General features: G+C 54.2%; 6 protein-coding genes and 1 non-coding gene across 7 annotated transcripts; 1 reads left to right on the top strand and 6 right to left on the bottom strand.

Moving 5' to 3' along the window:
* Nucleotides 1-719: 719 nt before the first annotated feature.
* Nucleotides 720-4,956, bottom strand: BO82DRAFT_433317 (putative sensor histidine kinase/response regulator). Its single transcript, XM_025640862.1, has 3 exons — nt 4,827-4,956; nt 1,251-4,753; nt 720-1,198 (listed from the first exon to the last, which is right to left on the bottom strand). Exons 1-3 carry the CDS (start codon nt 4,901-4,903, stop codon nt 954-956), a joined length of 3,825 nt encoding a protein of 1,274 aa, XP_025490747.1. The 5' UTR covers nt 4,904-4,956; the 3' UTR covers nt 720-953.
* A 1,811-nt stretch (nt 4,957-6,767) lies between these two features.
* Nucleotides 6,768-7,791, bottom strand: BO82DRAFT_355489 (uncharacterized protein). The gene has a single exon (XM_025635466.1). The coding sequence runs from the start codon at nt 7,535-7,537 to the stop codon at nt 6,827-6,829; it is 711 nt and encodes a 236-aa protein (XP_025490746.1). The 5' UTR covers nt 7,538-7,791; the 3' UTR covers nt 6,768-6,826.
* A 985-nt stretch (nt 7,792-8,776) lies between these two features.
* BO82DRAFT_417581 (putative alkaline lipase) lies at nt 8,777-10,259 on the bottom strand (the record flags this gene model as incomplete). The annotated part of the gene is made up of 6 exons (XM_025640034.1): nt 9,808-10,259; nt 9,628-9,755; nt 9,515-9,578; nt 9,091-9,461; nt 8,992-9,036; nt 8,777-8,938 (listed from the first exon to the last, which is right to left on the bottom strand). Exons 1-6 carry the CDS (start codon nt 9,890-9,892, stop codon nt 8,777-8,779), a joined length of 855 nt encoding a protein of 284 aa, XP_025490745.1. The 5' UTR covers nt 9,893-10,259.
* A 1,319-nt stretch (nt 10,260-11,578) lies between these two features.
* Nucleotides 11,579-13,065, bottom strand: BO82DRAFT_338114 (uncharacterized protein; the record flags this gene model as incomplete). The annotated part of the gene is made up of 1 exon (XM_025633421.1): nt 11,579-13,065. The coding sequence occupies exon 1, from the start codon at nt 12,956-12,958 to the stop codon at nt 11,579-11,581; it is 1,380 nt and encodes a 459-aa protein (XP_025490744.1). The 5' UTR covers nt 12,959-13,065.
* Nucleotides 13,066-14,581: 1,516 nt separating this feature from the next.
* BO82DRAFT_355486 (putative aspartic-type endopeptidase) lies at nt 14,582-16,601 on the top strand. Its single transcript, XM_025635465.1, has one exon. It carries the CDS (start codon nt 14,632-14,634, stop codon nt 16,264-16,266), a length of 1,635 nt encoding a protein of 544 aa, XP_025490743.1. The 5' UTR covers nt 14,582-14,631; the 3' UTR covers nt 16,267-16,601.
* An 807-nt stretch (nt 16,602-17,408) lies between these two features.
* Nucleotides 17,409-17,480, bottom strand: BO82DRAFT_t202. The gene has a single exon. It is a non-coding gene; the product is annotated as a tRNA-Thr (tRNA).
* Nucleotides 17,481-18,583: 1,103 nt separating this feature from the next.
* BO82DRAFT_355485 (dienelactone hydrolase family protein) lies at nt 18,584-19,654 on the bottom strand. Its single transcript, XM_025635464.1, has one exon. It carries the CDS (start codon nt 19,528-19,530, stop codon nt 18,679-18,681), a length of 852 nt encoding a protein of 283 aa, XP_025490742.1. The 5' UTR covers nt 19,531-19,654; the 3' UTR covers nt 18,584-18,678.
* Nucleotides 19,655-19,738: the final 84 nt, after the last annotated feature.

Here is a 19,738-nt window from a genome sequence, read left to right as displayed (position 1 = left end):
TGGGGCTGGGAAAGCATCGCACGTTCGATAAGCGATGGCCCTACAACAAAGCTGGATGGGCAACATAGATATAAAGGGGTGTTCCCGGGGTACGCCATCTGCTGCTTCGATGGCGAGTTCGTGCATTGGTCTTCGTCTAGAGTTCAAGGCAACCTGCAGACCCAATGAAAGTCATTGTACTCGAGGAGGGACCGAGATGGCGAACGCTGGGGGCTTGGTCGGTTTCTGTTGATGTCGAGTTGAGGCCACCGGCTTTCGGCGTTAAGGTCCGGTGGCGGTCTTGGAGGGTGTGCTATCGCCGATGAGGCCGGGATACGTTAAGCGAGAGCATGCACAATGTTGTAGTAGGGTTAATGTGTGGTTTGGATTAAGGTAAGTGGTCTGAGTCTTTAAGTCATCAAGTAATCGGCTATCCAAGTTTGCGTGCTGGGTGAGAGCTATGGCCAATTTATCTCGACCAGGATAGTACAGCTGTCCGTCGGGCATTCCTGTGTTGTACGGTGCTAACTCTCTAACAATCACGTTGCTTGTTAAATCTAGGTACTGGTATTCGTTCCAATAGGTCGCAACGGGGAGACACAAGAGGTCCCTCTGAAGACAGGCTTAGGAAAGAGGCAATATAGAGCCGAGATAGTACTGTACAACCGGCGGACTTACACCTCTGCTCAGGGGCAGGGAACGGGGCGCGCCTGTGAATCTGGATGTTGAACTCTACATCCGTGATGACAATTAACTGTTATACTCTCCATAGGCTGCGTATACTGGAGGTCCAAATGAGGATATATGACATATATTGGTATATATCTATTATCAAAGGAAGTCTCTTGTGCGCCTTCCAAATCATGCTCATCATACGTATATATACATCACCCAGAAATCAGCGCATCAATACAAAAAGGGGTATGTGGGAACTTTTGCGTCGAAGAAGAGAAGGAAAGGCAGGGTTGAAAAGGTCAATGAACAAGTTCGCCGATGTGCTTTATCAGCTCCTGGAATCGAACCGGTTTGGACAAGAACAGGTCCACCCCGTGAGTGAGAGCTTCGTGGCGGACGGTAGCACTGCCCAGTCCGGTCAAGGCAATGATCACAGCGGGCTTGGCTGTCGGCATACTCGTCGGGCTAAGTTCTTGCTGTGCTTTCTCGAAGAGACGGATCTGCCGTGTAGACTCGAGACCATCCATGACCGGCATGGAAATATCTATGGCGACGTTAGCACGCAGGTCAAATGCCCAATGAGAGAATGTACTTACCCATGAGAATGATCTGAATCAGTCCGGCATTAGCCTTGAATGCCTCCAGGGCTTCCAAGCCATTGGTTGCCGTGAAATACGAGAGTTTCGCTTTCTTCATGAAGGCAACCAGCAATTTCAGGTTCACCTCGTTGTCATCCACAAGGAGGACCGCAGGCGCTCGTTTCGTCGTCTCGATCGCTAAGATCTTGGTCACTGAATCCCCCTTGCTGGATGTGGTCGTCGAGACCATGGTGGTGGAGGTGGTCAGCGCAATGTCCATACCTGACGATGTCTTAGTCTGTACGTCTGTGGTTGAGGCGTGATAGGCCGCTGTGAACTTGGTTGGCTGCGTACCGGGTTCCTCCTCCAGCGTGGCATCCATTTTGGCCGTCACCGACTGCGTCTGCTGCTGCTCGCGCCGCTGGATGCAGGTCATTACCGCCGTCGCTATCTTGGTTGGTCCACACGGCTGGCTAACAAACTCATAGATGGCAGACGAGGGGCTACGGTAACCGGTAGTGGCCATCTTCTGAGCCTCCTGTGGAGTGGGACATACGACGACTACTGGTGGTCGGCCCTTGGGCTCCTGCCCGGTGGTCAAGGCCTTTCCCGCCATGCTGGCCCAGGTGCTATCGACGCGACCGAAATCCGAATGCTGCACCAGGTAGACGTCGTAGAGCGGCGCATCACTCGAGTCCCACGACACCATGCCGACTTGCATGCCAAGGTGGTCTTGACAAATGCTACTGAGCGAGGTCCGCAACAGAGCAAGCCCCTCATCCTTCGCCCTCTCGGGCCCATTGAACCCAAGCAAACCAATCGACTTCCCCCGAGAGAACTGCTGCGCTTTGTGAATTGTGCGCGCCTCTCGATCACTACTGGAAGCCGGGCTCGGGCTCCGCAGCAGATCGACACTCACTGTTACCTCCGTACCGATTCCCCGAGTGGAATTGATGTCGATTTTCCCTCCCATGGTTTGCACCGCCTGATACACGATGCTAAGTCCCAAGCCGCTTCCGGGAGACAGGGGATCCTCCTGGGAGAATGGCTTGAAGATGTTGCTTTTGAGATACTCTTTGTCGATGCCCTGTCCAGTATCCTTCACACTGAGGACGATCCCAGCCACCTCATGCTTGAAGGGATCACCAAACGGTATCCGCTTGGGCTTGGTACCAGCAGAATTAGCTGATTTCAGAGACACCACAATGTGACCGGACCGTGTGTACTTCAACGCATTGCCGAAAATGTTCATCAAGATCCGTCTCCACACACCTGCCTGTGTTTCGAAGAGCCACGTCATTCCTGGTTCCACATCATAAATGACCGTCAGGGGCTCGTTGGTCCGGGGTTTCTGTGGGGTATTGCCCATTAGATAGTCGCCATCCTTGTCTTGATCGGTCAGTACAGGACCCCCTTGGGCCAGGAATCCGGTAGTGGTGGCAAAGCAGTGACCCGCAAAAACCGTGTCCATTACCTCCTCGAGGACCGAGTCGAGTTGAACGTCGGTGATGAGGTTGACAATGCCTTCGCTCGGTCGCTTCTTCGCCAGTGCTCGCCCGGAGTTCGCCTGTCGTCGGGCCAAGGCCGGACCTGCCTTCAACCGCCCAGATCGGGACTTGCGTGTGAATTGGTTGATCTTAGCGAAATCCAGCATGTTGTTAATAATGTCACGTAACGAGCGACCGCAGTTCTCGATGGTTTGCACGAGAGCAACCTGCGGTGGCGTCATGCTGGAGTCGGTCAGCAGCTCGGTGCTGCCTAGGATACCGTGCAGGGGACTACGGAGTTCGTGTGAGATGCTGCTGACCAGCGTCCGATTTGCCTTGTTGGCGAGCTCGATATCCAGTCGATGAATCTCAGCCATGATGCTGTTGGTAAAGGCATACAGGTAGGCCAATTCGCCCCGGGAGCTAAACGCCCGCGGGGAAGTCGTCCACGCAAACAACCCTGAAAACCATCGATTGCGACGCGAGTCCCACACTGGGAATAGAAGTACACTCCGCGCTTGAGGAAAGACCTTGTGCAAGGCCTTGCACTCATCTCGGGAGGTGAGCTTTTGCCGCTTGCTTCGGAGACCATTCTTACCGCCCTGAGTGGCCTCACGACGCCGATAGACAATATCGCGAGTCAGTGTATTCCCTGTCGCCCCATCACTGCCTTCGCTGGACGAGACCCATCCATTTTCGTCGACATTGAAGATCCCACCCCGAGGATGATGGTGCAGAAGCGACCGCAGATAGCTTTCGTGGAAGGACCCAATGGGAAAGCTCGCATCCTCCGGGTCGGTCGAGAGACTGAGGACTTCACAAAGCGCCGACTCATCGGTCTCAGTGGACGAGTGGCCGACGGTGGAGTGTTCGCTGTCACTACCAGACTCGCCAGAGCCGGAAGTAGTACTGATCTCCAGATCGGAATGGCGGGCCTCTCCGCTCTGCATGAGCCCGCCATACGAGCGCACACTCGCGTCAAAAAACACCACTCCCTCCACATCCAAGGATTCGCGTAGGGCGTGCGCCGCACGATTCAAGATTTCTCGGGTACCACTGGATAATGTCTTACTTAAAGGGCTCTTCTTGCTTGAGGCATTATCGGCAGTGCGACTCCCTTCATAGCCTTTCTCACCGTTAGCCATGTTTTGCGAAGTCGCATTGAGGTACGACCCTGAAGGCGAAGACGCTTCCTTGGGGGCGCTCGGCTCTTTCGATTCACGCGAATCCCGGCGCTCACGGGGATCCCGAGGCGATGAAAACCCGGGGGCCCGTGTAGCATGGTTCCAGCGCAAATGCAGCTGTTTGTCCGAAAGGTCCCGGTTGTCGGTACTCTTGCTACGCAGCCCGAGAGGCAAGGACAGTCCCCCTTCCAGAAAGCGTCCCAAACCGGCGATCATGTTGGCCCCGCGCAGGTTCTGTTGCTGAGAACGTACCATCTCAAGATGGTTCATGATTGCAGCGGCTGTATCCTTCATGAAGCGCAATTCCAGGTCGTCGAGGCCCGGTCGCGTCTGCCCGTCACTGATGGCAAAAGCGCCGATCACGATGCCGCGACGGCTGAAGATGGGTACGCCAGCGTAGAAGCGGAGTGACGGGGCGTTCACGACGTACCCGCGGTTCTTGGTTCGATCGTCCTTAGTCATGTCAGGGATGACTAGAGCAAAGGGACCCCCTCCATTGCTCGGTGACTCTTCACCGGCGTTGAGTTGTTCATAATCGCAGACATAGTGACAGACGCCATCACACTTCTGAATGGCACTGCTCCCTAACCAGAGAGCATCGCCATCCTTGTGGACGCGATCATCCTGAAGACTGAGGGTGCGAGTGGCTTCGGCGAGGATGTACTGAGTATGACGGTCGAAGAGGGAGATCATGCAGCGGCGAGCGTTGAGTCGCAAGGCACCGAGTTGAGCGAGGGCGGTTAGAGTGGTGTCTTGGGAGGATTGAGGCAACTCTTCTTCGGCTTCCTCGGAGGAGGGGGTAGTGGGCGGGCGATGCAGCAGTCCTGGGCGTTGGGGCAATTGGCAGTACCTGTCGAAGGAGAGCATTGTGATCAGTCTGCCTGATCTCGATGAGATTGATAAGAGACTACCGGACGACTCACTTGTAAAACTCCCGTTCCTGCGCCATGCTGGCGGGATCATGGATCACCGCCGCCTCGGACTCGAAGGACTCGGACATGGGCGCGGATAATGGAATAGCGGGGGACAAAGTGAATCAACACTGACGAACCACGCTCACCAAGCTACATCCGGGGCTGGTGGGATACGAGCAGAGAAACGAAAGTGGGGGGGGGGGAAGGGGAAGAGGAAGGGGGAGATCCGAAAAGTAGAAAAAGAGAGCGAGGGGAGGGGGGTGAAGAGGCGAAGAAAGAGAGAAAAAGCCGGGAGGGGGAGGGAGGGAAGTAGTAAATAGCGGAGGCAAAAGAAGGGAAGAAGTGAGAGGAAGAAGTGAGAGCGGAAGGCGGCAAGACCAGGCACTATGAGTACAGGAGTACAGTACGTACCAGCAGCAGCCGGCATAATTCTCCGGGGGAGAAAAGAATGGGGAGGCGGTCACAAGTTCTTCTCAGTTCTCCAGTCCATCCTAACCCATCCGGTCGCATCTACTCGACACATGGCTCTACCGGTATTTTACTCCTCAATCTCCTCAAATCTACAACTTTTACCCCCCATCTCCCCCATCGGGCGAATTGTCATCTCAGCCTCGACGTCATCGTGCCAACAATCCCCACCAATTAATCTTGCCGACCAACAGGGCTATCCAAGATTGTTCAAGATTGCTGGAAGTGGGCTGCACGAGGTGCCAATCAATTCCTTCTTGGTCTCCGTCTCTAACAATCTTTCTCGGTCTTTCGCAGTCTAGGCCCGGCTGTCAACGCCATCGCTCCCTTTACGTCCGCACCAAGTGGGTCTGTCGAATTCCACGCGATGTTTCTGCTTGTCGCTTCCAGCCAATCTGCGTACGTCCTCGGTCTCTAGAACCTGCTCCCATTGCCAGGGACCCCCGAAATTCGAGAGAATTGTGGCCGCATGCGCGACCGTCGTCGTTTGCTCGAGAGCTGCCTCCACTCCTCCTTCCCCTCCAAGATCTCTCCGGCTCACGATCCTGCTTTAGTCCATACGATCAACATCCGAGACCTCCCAACCGACCGAGATAGACATTTTAGACTACGATACACGATGAGGACAAGCACCCGATATAGATGAATCGATGAAGAGTGGTGGAGAGGTGTCACGATCGACCCGCGGGTGATCGGTGCAGATGATTGCTTCTAGTCGTCTAGTTTCTCGTCGATCACCTGCCACCCCGATCTTGACTTTCTTATCAACTCCATCCTCGACGTTTAGTGCCTTGACCTCTCAACCTTATTGCGCGGGGAAATAGTCCAGAAGTTAAGAAGTAGGGTAAACTGGAATGCAGTAAGGGCAAGGTGTCCTTTCTAGGGGGACTCCCTTGGAAATGTTCTAAAATAAGGTTGACTGGGAATTCTGATGGTCTCGTTGCTGCGCATGAGTGCATGACATACAGTTAAGTCCATACAGCATAGTGGTACTGGGTGCTTACTGTACTGTACATGGCTACTGTCCTCCAAAGTAATGCCGAGGTATGTGTTCTTTTTCCTTCTCACACCACTCTGCTTCGGCTGCTTTCACCACAATAGCTTTTTTCCCCTTTCCCTCCCACACTACGGAGTAGCTCTCTCCACTTCTTGCTGCTGCTTTTTCCGAGCGTGGCAGACGGCGTCTCGGACCGCAACGGGCGCAAACAGGCCAGTCACCGCCCGCCGTGGCTGTTTAAACGCCAACTTGACAAGCCACTGACGGAGGTGACGTTCCCCGGGGCCACGCCTCGCCGACCCTTCTAGATTCTACCGCCTTGTGCCGACGATGTCCGCGACTTCCGCCATCCTGTTCACGCAAGGGAGCAGGAAGCGCACTCTAGGAAAGTCTCGAAAAGAAGTAAGGATGAGGTGTATCTGTGATCATAGTGGATCTATATTAGAGTCTTGTAACAGTCACAGAGAAAAGACCAGATTCTAGATCTCCCTGTCTTCCCCCCCCCCCGGCTCCTTCCTCCTCAGCCCCATCATAACTCACGCCATCACATATTCCACGTGGGGAGGATATCACGATGATGATCCGCCGCCTCTAGCCAGTTCATCTTGCTCCAGTGCGCCGGTCGCTCCAGCGCATCCACAAAATGTCTTACCGCCAGTACCATCTGGGCCGCCCAGCGCTGCGGACTGACCCTACCCACCCCGGTGGCCAGCGGAGGGATCAGGATCCGCTCCATGCGATCCGTCGCACGCCCCCGATTCCACCCTTCTAGCTGTCCCAGCAGACTCCAGATACATTCGTACACCACCTCGCGATCCCAGCTCACTCGGTCGGGCATGCGCATCGTCGGACAGAGGGCTACCCACCGACATCCCCACTCGTTGGGGGTCAAAGACTCGGGGAATGGCACCAGCGTGCATGTGCCGGGGGGCACAAAGCCGCGCCAGCGCTCGTAGAGGACCTGCTGCGCCGCTCGCGTCAGGGTCTCGTAGGGATGGTCGGGGAGGCAGAATTTGCGGGTAATGGCATCGTCAAAGGCCCCGTCGAGAAGACCGTAGGAGTTGGCGGGGGAGACGATCAGGTCGAACGGGGTGGTCGCAGGCACGTCGCGCAGCGATTGCCGCACAATGCGAAACTGGACCTTTGGCTCCGTCGCGTGGGCGGGCCACTGTCGCGCCAGCGCCTCCTCGAAGGCGGTGACGGACTCTTCCTCGCGGCAGAGGAGGAGGAACTCGGGAATATCTTGAAAAGACATGGTCGATGGGGTGTAGAGTTAGTGACTCAGGCCTCGAATGAGGTGGATGGCGCTCAGAACATGATTATATGCCTGCCGTGGCTTTGCATCTGTCAGCCTTGTTGTTTGTTGTACTGGTGGAGTCGCTGTGGGCGGAGTAAGCCAGCCTTGCTGCTCCACCACAAACAATGCAAACACCTCTACCAAGCAGTTTCACCACACCATGATCATCATAGTCGAATCAAATGTAGTTTCATAGAGAGTGCGGCTTATGGCTTAATGTGTAGATAAGCATGTCAGAGTCGAAAAGAGCAGTTGGGATAGTAGCCTGGCTACTAGAATGTGCCTCACTTCCAATCGGGACACATTGAAATGCGTCCGGCGGGAATCCATACTTTATATATAACTCGTTATCGCCCGGCATTGGAACCAAGATCGACACAACCTAATTCAGAGTACATATATTCTTGTGCTGAGGCTATAGGACATCAATCGTCTCTTTTCTTCCTGAGAAATAGCGATATTTACTAGTGAAAGATCGCTCTCTTCCCTCTGCATGCGACTGCCAATTTGGCGCCTCAGCTCGGAAGGGAGCGGAACGATTCCGGTCAATACCGAGGGCGGAACATTGCTTTTCCTGGCCCAGACCACCGAGCATGTGACAGCGCGTCATGCGGCCAGCCTACATCATCAACAACATCAAGCACAGTATAAACGCCTACCCTCTGTGATCACTGTGCAAGATGGGCTCGCATTCGACCGACTCGCCTGGTCTGTGCATCTAGTCCTGAAATCTTTCTTCTTCATTCTCTTCCAGTTCTCGTCTCTACCGCATCTTGCCAGACACCGACCAGCTGGAATGACTGGCTTGGGGAGTGCATCACGCGAATCGGCCGTCGAGATGACTCGCATTCTTCTGATTTTTGCCATCTTGTGCCTGATCCCAGCTCTCGACCGAGCTCATACTATTCACTACAGACCTTTGCCCGTTGGTCTCTTGACCTTGAACAGTATGAATCTGAGCGAGGCTTGGTACGTACTCCGCGAGATTGCGTTGACCCAGGTAGGTTGACTCTCTTGAGCCTATATACAATTCCAAAATGCGGTTCACTATACGATACTGAACACATTCACAGGGCCTCGAACCGGTAACATGCACACGATTCTCAACGAACGAAACACAGACCTGCTGCGATGCTCCCCTCTCCAGTCCGTTGCTCCGTCATCAGCCTCGTCCACAGCCTACTACCGCTCGCCCTCCTACAACAGCGAAGCGCTGCAGCCTGCCATTCCCATTGAAATGGCAAAGTTGGAGAAGTGGCCTGCAGTGACACCCAACATGCCGTTGCCTGCAGAGCACTGGGTGTCCCGCTCGCCGCTGCACTTGACGGTGCTGCTCTGAGTCCCGGAGCTGTAGTATTCCTGCTCGTCTGATCAGTACCACTCAAGAGGCCGGCGCGGGATGCTCTACTCACCGTTCCATAGTGGACAAAGTCATAAGGCCACATGATGTACATGTTCTGTGTGCGCGGTCAGCATTCGCATTCCTAAGGCCTGGACGAGTCGGAACTCACCGGGACACCGTCGCCAGCATTGTTACCCCGGTTCAATGTGCCATTTTGTGAAGTGCCAAACTCTGCAAAGGCGGAGTTGCCGATCGGGTACGCTGCCAGCGCATTGCTAATGACTGTCTTCTCCGGGAAGTTCTGCGTCAACGCAATGTACGACATGTACGTCAGGGACCCGCCCAAAGAGTGGCCGGTGGATTCTAAATCATAATCCGGGTACTTTTCCACCAAGGTCTTGACCTCGGAGATGACCGTGTCGTGAACTGAGGACCAGGGCGAGTAAATGCCATGCATGATCTGGGCGCCCGACGGGAAATTGATGCCGGAAAGGCTGGGTGTCACCAATGTGGTGTCAACGTCGTTGGCGATGTCAGTGGCTGTAAATATTAGCATCGCGGACTCCCTGGAAAACTTGACCATGTTCACCTACCAGTGGTTGAGCCTCGCATGGCAACCGTGATGCGCTTCTTCTCTGTGGAGTAGCCGATGAAGCCCTGGGAAGGGTTAGCCCTGTGCCATCGAACTTCATGGTGCGGTTCCTGCCTGGGTATCTGTGACCAGATCATTCAGCTGCTTCGTGATGGTCACATCAAATGCGGTGCCGATACAGCCAGTGTATGCGGCGGAGGCAAGCTGCGCAGCCCGGTGAAGCTCCGTCCATTCAGCGGTATCTGAAAGAAAGTCAGCGTGTCTATTGCACAGCAGCCGAGAGGACGAACTCACCGGCGGTAGCTCGCTTTGTGGGCACAGCGCAGGCCACAGGGATCATGGCCACTCCGGCCAGGACGACGGACTTCTTGAGATGCATGGTGACTGATGAAGTGATAACGAGTGACTGTAGGGACTGAAGAGGTTGAGCTTGCTGCGAAAGAAACGAAGAGACCTAGCGACATCTTTTATACCCCCATGTAGGCCATGGCTAGGCCGTGATTCTCTGTTGAATTCTCCGCCATCGAGATGAAACATGAACTCGATCGCTGCACCTCGGCTGGATGAATTGCGTCGACTCCACCGAGAAGACATGTCATCCACGGATGTGATATGGGCCTCGGAATGACTTAAGCTTTTTGAAGAGATTCATTCTCCCATTAGCACGAACTGTAATCCTCGCTGGACGACTAGTATCACACCCTGACTGGTGCCCTGGATCCGAGCACAATCTTGGTCGAGTCGATGACACAGGTTTGAGGTGCCCAGTGCCAGTGATGTCGCATCTAGAGTGAAGATTTTACCGATCATATTTTTCTGACCCTGTAAATAGAAGCCGTGCCAGTGATTCTCCGTGCTGCCGTACAAGCTGCAAGCCTGAAACCGGCCCGGGGAAAGCGATGGTTGTTTCAGGGGTGGAGCGCCGCTCTGCCATCTCAATTTTGAGTCAATCTACCCTCCTCGATTCGCAGCCCACATTGCAACGACGATGCGCCGGCTCTTTCTCGCCCATGGACCCCAAAAGTTGTAACAATTGGATCTGTCTTAGCGGCTGGCAAAACTTCGGACTCTTGGATCACGTTGTTGATGGCTGTCTTTCAGGCCTCTTCCGTTCGGACCGGCTTCGAGCATGCTGATCTCCGCCGACGATCGCCGTTCGTAATGTTGCAAGCTATCTCAACAGAAATGAATGTATAAGGCTGTCAAAGTCCTACTTTTAGGTCTCATATTAGCCCCATGGCCTTCGATCCGCACATTCGGAAAGTCTACTTCCACGCCTCAGCAGGAATTTCCTGCCTCCTTACCAGCTCCATGAAAGCAATCGGTGGTAAAGCATGTTTCATGTGAACCCGATTGCACCGTCACCGGGCTTGGATGCCTAGATAGGAACTGTTCGGCCCTAGAGAAGGACGCCGGTTCGATATCTTGCATCCTGCGCGGTAATTGCATCAGCTTGGCTCCGATCTATCACCTCTCCGCCCGTGCCAGAGCGTGGGCTTCGTCCCTCGCGTTGACGTACTCAGCAGAATGCTCTAGTCCAATCCAGCCGATGAATGGATGCTGTCGACTTTCGAAACAAGCCATCACTTCTCACCAAGATATGATCGTTGTGGAATGCTTGACGGGCCATCGCACGTTCGATACATGGTTGACTAACACCCATAGTCGTGTGATCATCTCTTTAGCCGCATCTCGATTATCAACAATGTAGCAGCAGTTAAAGTACTACCCTACAGCGATCGTGTTTCTGCGCCTAATTGCTTTGATTGACTATGTGCCGTTCCTTCAACCCGGGTCTCCGCTAGCGGGTTACTCTGAACATTGCTATTGAGACGATAAGCGTCAACCAGGAATTTCATGGCCAAGTAGAGAGAGAAACGGGTCAGTCGCTCAACATCATGCAGGAATTCACAATTCCCTTCCTTTCTCGCGCCTCCAGATAAATCCGACCAGTGGTCTTCTGGTCCATAGCAGTTCACCCTTCCACAATTATGTCGCGACCGGAAATAGTGACATCAGAACCCTCAAACAGCAGTCGCCAAGTCATCCGTGCCGCAGGATTTGCCTAGTACGCGATCAACTCTCCGCCACCAGGCAAAGAAGCATTAGCCGACCCGAGCCACGAGTTGGCCGAGGACGACTTATTGTAGTAGATATTATACCCCTGGCTGATGACATTATTGAAAGAGGGATCTGCGTCGGTGAAATTCTGCAGATAGACACTCTGAGTTAGAGTCCAGTTCGAAGTGGCATCGAGCGAGACGCCCAAGTACCCCTTGCCGCGACCAGACACAGTGGCCCCGGTCCAGCTGGAGTATTCGGTCAGGCTCCAAGCAACGAGACTGTTATTGTACGCGACGATGTCACCTGTCAGAGTCGACTCCGACACGGTCACGGCCACCTCAGCCGGCTGGATGTTGGAATTCTCTTCGTACCCGGCAAAATGGTCGAACGCCTGAGTCACCTGCGAGGTGTTGGCCAGAACCAGAACACCGGAAGTGGTGTTCAGGGTGGTGGCAACCAGTTCGGCCTCGGCGATGATATTGCCGAACCACAACGCGGGCATGTCGGCCCCAAGAGTGGTCAACCTGGAATTTGTGAAGCTGAGCGAAGCGCCACTGCTGCGCGACGAAGAGGAGAAGAGGATGGTACCGGCCAGCAAGCCCGCTGTGAGGTCGACATTAGCGAAGACCGATTTCTGCACTCCATCGGAGAACAGGCTCGGAGCGTTCTCGGCGTGTCCGATCACGTTGGTGCCATAGGTCTCCCCCAGCGTGTAGAAGATGGCGCTTCCGATGCCAGCTGTGTGGGCGATGGCGTCGGTGATGTACAGGTATCCGGCTGGACTGTCTCCGGAGAATGCAGAGCTGCGCTCGCCGCCCGAGAAGTGGCGGACGTTATGGGCCACTAAGGTGCCGTTTCCACCGGCGTATAAGCCATGCGACACCGGCCCGGAGCTGTAGAGGTCGGTGTCGTTGACATAAACGGTGGTGCCAGTGCCGTAAGCATAGATGTTGGCAGCACCATTATGGACAGTCACATTGGCGTGGTCGATGTACGCGGTCGACTGGTTGGCGATGTTGATTGCCGCGTTGACGCCGAAGAAACTGGCCTGGTTCAGCCATGTGCTGTAGCCATACTTGATCACATCGCTGTAGGAGAGGTTCACGACTGCACCGTCCGTGCCGACGAGAACGCTGGTATCATTGGCGTCGACCGTTATAGTCACATGCGCCAGCTCAGCATCCTCTTTGGAGTAGTAATATGGTCCGGTGATGTTGTAGATCAGGTACTGCGCGCCGCCGTTGTCGGTGGTGTAATCGGCTACTAGTGTGTTGTCTACAGCATCGGCCGTCACATCAGCGGAATCGCTGGGGTCCCAGATCGTGATAGAAGCAAAGATATGCGGTAGATACGACAGAAGAAGCAGTGTGAGAGACGCCATGGCTGGCCTCAATGTCGGGATTGTGATGAGGTAGTGGTGGGAGGCATTCGCAGGCAATTGAAGGTACCTTATGTACTGTCACTGCCTCCAATGACCTAGGCGTCAAGAGCAGAAGTCTTAGCACATTAGATGAGAAACAGTGGAGCCGTGGCAGTGATTTTCACCACTGAGCAATGCTCGGGAGAACCCTGGAGACTGCACCATCTGCCCGAAGAGTGGGCCAGCATACTGTATTGTACTATACGTACATCACCACGCACGCCTTCTCTCTCATCTTCAACCACACGAACCGAAAGCGGCAGTCTTCAGTATTGCATTCCGAACCAGCTGTCGTTGTTGCCAAGCACATCAACCTGCCCCAGACATGCCGAACTCCAATGTGGAGCCGAGGAAACAAGGTCGGTTGGCATATTCGACCATGCAAAATCTCCACCACCACCCTTAGAACGCGGGGTATGGGGTAGGGCTAGCAAGTCTTCATTCAGCACAGGCGCTGCCTGGCTTCGTTAGCGCTTCATCTAAATTCTCGGTCTGGAACCCAAGAGCTGACGCGTTCGATGTTAGCTCCTGCCATGGATGCCGGGACGTGGACAGCTTCAACGACCGCAACGAGCCTGCTAATCTGTCAAAAGAATGAACCCCATCAAGACTATTCGACCTCTGAGTGTGGACTAAGAGATCTAGCTGGGTAGAGTATACGACTCATCACTGGTGAAGATCGCTCCATCCGACATAGACGTTTCCTCCCCCGTTCCCCCTCTTCAATTGGTGGGGTTGGAGGTTTGAGTCCATCGAAGTTTGTACTCGGTGTCAACCCACACCATCCCGATCTGATCATCAAATACCACAACGGCAGGGCGATTTCATGCGATTTCTTGATCGGCACTTGGCCTTCGGTCATCTGGGCCACGTTTGCAGTTGGTTCCTGGCTAATAGAGTACAGGTGCCTGTGGGCCCGGCTATACCACCTGCACAGATTTTCAGTGAAGGAAAAGCAGGCAGAGGAGTGCAACAAAGACCAGCAGCGATTTCCCGACATCTGTGCTGTGACATCTATGTTCTCAGAGCTGAGAGGAATCCATTGTAGCTTTGAGGAGTGAGTGACATTTTGTACGCGATTAGGGCTGGTTCGGGGGGAAGGGCAAATGCGGCCTCAAGACGGCTCGGGCCATCCGCTGATAAAATCCCCCTGAAACACGGAATCAATCTCGATTACTCAATTCCACCCCATGGGACAATTAAGGTAGATACAGTTGCACTTGCCTGATTTCTGGGGGAAACAGGCTACGACTACAGAGTACAGACAGAACACGGATGCTTACGCCCGTGAGATGGGGGCCGAACTGAGATAGATGATTGGGCTCCTTGACCCGCGATCGACAGCTGATATGCGGGAGAACAAGCAATGCTCCACTCAGTCACAATCGCGTAATCCAATCCTTCGGCCAGTATCGATCGCCATAGGGCGATAAGTCAATGCAATGGAGCCAGATGTCAGCACTACTGACATTTTCCGCCCCAACGCACAGGTTACCCGGCTGGGCGTGCGACGACCACTGCGCCCCTTTTATCACCGAGGAATCTTCCTCTCCTTCCTCTCCACCTTCATATTTCCTCTAATCCCCCCCCTCTCTCGTCCTGCATTCACATCCAAGGTCAACTGTGATGTGACCATGCAACGAATATCTCTCCTCGTTCTCGCCGTCCTCGACGCGACGTACGCAGCCAGTCCCTATGTCATGAATTGGTCCTCCAAGGCCTACGGGCCCGATGGCCCATGGCAAGCAGTGATGGTGGAGGTTGGCAGCAATAAACAACCGGTGGCATTGTACCCTGGTGCCACTTACACCACCACCATCCTCACAGATTCCATCTGCACCAACAAGACCGTCTCCGCCACGTGTTATGCTTCACAAGCCGGAACGTATAACGAAACCGCATCGACCTCAGCCCACCTTCTAAGCAAGACTTCCTGGGAAACACTGTACTGGGCGGTGGAAGGCAAAGGCATTGAAGAAGATCTTGGGGATCAAATCTCGTTCGGCCCGACCGTCCCCAACGTCAGCATTCAGGCCATCGACCAGACCTACCAGACCTATCCGAATGGCAAGGCTTACCCAGTGCAAGTGGGAAACCTGGCCCTGGGAGCCCCGTGGTCGACCGCGACCGTCGACAATGTCACCCTGAACATGATCACCCCGTGGCTTTATAACTCCGGAGGGGACAATGCCATCCCTTCGTACTCGTACGGCATGCACATCGGATCCGTCAACCCAGCGATCCCAGCCTCCCTGGTCCTGGGCGGGTACGATCAGAGCCGTGTCATCGGCGACGTCAGTGCACAGTCGGTCACCAGCACAAGCGGCACATTGCAGATCTCCCTGAAAGACATTAGCCTCGGGTTAATCGGAAACAATACACCAGCCGGTTTCACGAGCCAGGAGGGCTTATTCCAGCAAAGTGAGGGAGAATCCGCGGCCGAAGTGGTCACGATCGACCCCACCAAGCCCTACATGTACCTCCCGGAGGCGACCTGCAATGCGATCACCGCATCGCTCCCGGTTGCCTTCAACCAAAGCCTGGGCCTGTATTTCTGGGACACCAGCAGCAGCAACTACGCCAATCTCACCTCCTCCGCGACTTACCTCTCCTTCACCTTCAGCCTCAATAACGCCAGCAGCCACAATATTACAATCAAAATTCCCCTCGCGCAGCTCGCCCTGACGCTGCAAGAACCACTGGTGGAACAGAACCAGACCTACTTCCCCTGCTTCCTCTCGACAGATACCCCCGTCCTGGGCCGGGCCTTCTTACAGTCCGCCTTCGTTGGCGTCAACTACCACGAAGGCGCCAACGCCGGCACCTGGTTCCTCGCGCAAGCGCCGGGTCCTTCCGTCTCGGACGCAGTTATCACGACCATCGCCGTTCCGGACAAGTCGATCGCCGGCACCAACGCCTCGTGGGAGGCCAGCTGGGCCGAATACTTCCATCTCGACACCACCACTACGTCTCGAAACTCCACGGCCGCCAGCGGAAGTGGTGGTCTCAGTGCTGGGGCGAAAGCGGGCATCGGCGTCGGAGTCGGGGTCGGGAGTGCGTTGGTCATCGCCGCGGCGGTGCTGTGGATGGTGCGGCGGAAACGGCGCCAACGCCAGAATGCAGGCGAGAAGCGAAAACCCGGGGAGGGAGGATTTGTGGAATTGCCTGCGCGCGTGACGGAAGGGCCGCCGAGGGAGTTGGACACGAAGAAACAGGTGCAGGCGCGCGAGTTGGCAGGGGCGGAGCCGCCGCGGTATGAGCTGGAGTAGGCGGCACTGGGTTGAGCTGGTCTATGGGACCATGATTGGTGTTATGTAATGATATGAAGACATCAAGAATGAGAGACGGTTGGATGACCAATTTGTTGCTGCATTACTGGTGGATTCAGGTTCTTGGTTCGTGAGAAAGACAGCAAAGCATGCGAATCTGTTTTTGAACGTCCAATTGACTCAAGACACTCATCTTTGAACCATCGCAGAGGTCAAGAGGGTGGTAAGAATTGTCTGACGGATGGCAAAGGCAGCGCTCTAGCCTCCATAATGACTTCGGCGGTGACCTTTTACTTCTTGGTCCCTGCTTCAACAGACAATGCACTGGAATACATGAAAAGATCCTATCTTTGTTGTTGAAGGGTCATCCTCCGCCATGTGATGAAGACTGTGGAGGTAAACCCCATACAGGCCATGTCCAACAAGAGAGGCCCTCGTCTCCCAGAGCTGTAGATATAGAAGCCACATTCAACCCTACCCATAACCCCCACATCTCATCATCATCATCATCATCATCATCATCATCATCATCATCATCATCATCATCATCATGATGCATCTCAACCCGTTAACCCCCCGAGCCTAACTCCTCGGCGAGCTGCAACAGCTGCTAGCCTCCAACCACATCTGCAGCGTCGTGCTCGACGCTTCCAGCCCGCGCACCAAGCGTAGTCGCACTCTCGTGATCCCGGAAAACACCATCCTCATTCTCTGCCCCATCATTGAACTTTACATGCAAGTCTGCTGGCTGCTGCAACGCTTCCCTCCGGGCGACGGCAACTCCGCGCGAAGTGGCACCGTCTGGAACTACGAGTTTCCGGTGCAGCAGCGGGGGGAGGAGGAGGAGGAGGAGGCCACCGATCCCGGGTGCATGTTTGCGATGGCGCCGTTTAATGTGCGCGGCCAGGAGGTGAAGGCTTTTGTACTCCGGGTGGGGACGAGGGTGCCATGAGGTGCAACACAGTCGAGGAGATGATCTAAGCTTTTTTTTTTTTTTTTCTAGCTTCGATGATACATATTCTTCAGTACTAAAATGTCTTTCCTATGCTTCTATTTACCTTTGCGTGACTTGTTACTGAAAACAGGATCGGTTACTTTGCGGGAGGCAAAAGAACAAAAAAAAAAAGACACTGTTTTGAATATGCACCGAATGGGGTTTGAACCCACGACCTTCGCATTACGAGTGCGACGCTCTACCACTGAGCCACCGGTGCTTATCTAATGAGCATTACTCGTTCTTACAAGTTATATATTGTAACATCTTTCTCCAATTGCCCCCTTCGATTCTGAAACCGAGTCCGTCCTCGCTGCTGCCGACTGGCTGGTTGTTGGACATTTTGTGCTCGAGAGAGGGCCGGATCGTGCCTTATATCCGTTTCTGGAGGGGAAGGAGGATGGGGACCGGGTATGCAGTTCAGGAAAGGTGAGGAGTGAGAGAAAAGATGGAAGAAGCGGGGTGAGGGTAGAAGAGGGGGGGTTGTTGCGTCAGAGTTACAGAGCAGAGCTGTTGAGTGAATCGGCTCGACATGTCAGGCTTGGATGTTGCCTGGTGGCAGAGAAGGTCTGTCTCTCCAAAATATGCTTATATTCACCAGACGATGTCATGCCATAAGGGCGAAGAATTATATGCAGACTCTATCTAGTACAGTCGCATTACAAAGGTTAGTACTATAGTGATCTATATGAATTCACTTCGAACCTGATAGACCTTGAATGCTATGTGTTCGTTGTAGATCCTTCTCTTTGTCATTAGATATAGTATCTGAAGCCCTATGAAAGGGCCTGCTCTTTGACCGAGCACCGAATTAGTACTATCACTAATCTCCTTCCTGATTAGGTACTGGGCAGGAAGAGGATGTGATCAGCTTGTATGCCGATAGCCTCTCTTGCATACTTGGACGAAACGTTTCTCAGTGTGAATATTAGAGCTGAAAGTCGTCGTAGACCCTTGTCCTTGCTGCCTAGGCCAAGTAGACGATCACCTCATGTCACAGTGATACACTGACCCTGTCCGGGCGGGGGGGGGGGCGGCAATGCGGAACCTCTCTGGTTGGAGGTCTTGTGCACGGTGCACTTTACAGGCCAATTCATCCTACCACCGTATTGAAATCTACATAGTGAAGCACTCAACATGAATGATAACCCTGCGTGCCTTATCCAGCTAGTAAGCTCATCTAGCCGTCTCAATTGGAGGATAAGCTTCCGTGAAAAACGATACTGCAAGTATGGCGAGGTTGTTCCCAGCGTTGTATGCTTTGCGGACAATAACCGTCAGCTGAAAAATCTAGCATGCAGGGCTTTCAAATGAGAAAAAAAAGTCATATAGTATATTCATTACGCAAGACTGGACAATATTGAGTAAGACAGTAATTCAACATCAGATCCCCGCTACCTGCGCAGCCATATGCGCCATCACAACCACCGAGTAAACCAGTCCAGCACCTGCTTTTCCGAATCCTCCAGACAAGCCCTCTCCAAGGGATCATCGGGATTTCCCCTAACCGCAAACCCGTGCCTTCCCGGCCTGTACACCTTGTGTTGAATCTCCGGCAGCTGTCGTCCCTTCTGCCTCTCCTTCTCATGTACCTCCTCCACCTGACCCTTCATGGCAACGCTGACCCCCTGATCCTCCAACCCCCATCCGACACTCGTCGGGACCGCCAGATCCTCGACATCCTCGGGCAACGCGACATGACTGGGATGCAGCGCGACCACCGCATCGACCAGGGGAACTGTCTTCCCGTCTTGCACCTCAATATGATTCTTTTTCAGCCCAGCCCGGAGCGCGTATTTGCCTCCCCAGCAGAAGCCAACCATGCCGATCTTTCGACCGGCCGGGGTCTCCCGTCGCAAGTTGGCCAGGAAGTCAAAGCACACTTTTTGGGTATGTGCCTCGCGGTGTCGCCTCCACCACAGTAGAAAAGCTGGCGCAGCTGCTAGAATGCCCGTATACTTGGCCAGGGTGGACTGCTTGCTGGCGTCGACGGGGAGTAATACGTCTGCTGTCTTGAGAGGGACGGGATCGCCTTCAAAGAAGTCGGGGAGGTAGACGAGGTAATCGCCGGACTTGGCGTACGCGTCGGCAATGAGACGGTTGTTGGGGAGGGGGAGGCCAAAGATATCAGAGTAGACGACAATGATGGCGCGAGGGTTGGTTTGGTTGCCGGTCACGTAGACGTTGAGGCCGTGGAGCGGTTCTTCGCTGCCCACGGGTTGGCCGGCGTGGATGGTGCCTTTGATGCATTCGCAGGAGGGGGCGTCCATTGTGATATGTGTCTAGATGACTGAAAAAGAGACACTGTGAGTGTAGTGCGAGGAAGACTAGAGTGTGATTGTGCGATTGTGCGATTGTGCGATTGTGCGATTGTGCGATTGTGCGAATAGAGTGAGAGGATGAGGATGAGTATATTTATATAGAAGCTGACATCGGGTGGATCTCGCGTGGTTTTCGTCCCGTTCTCGGGGTGGAGGG

This window comes from Aspergillus uvarum (assembly GCF_003184745.1).
Source record: "Aspergillus uvarum CBS 121591 unplaced genomic scaffold BO82scaffold_36, whole genome shotgun sequence".
NCBI lineage: Eukaryota > Fungi > Ascomycota > Eurotiomycetes > Eurotiales > Aspergillaceae > Aspergillus > Aspergillus uvarum.
This window is presented reverse-complemented; position numbering and strand designations above follow the sequence as displayed.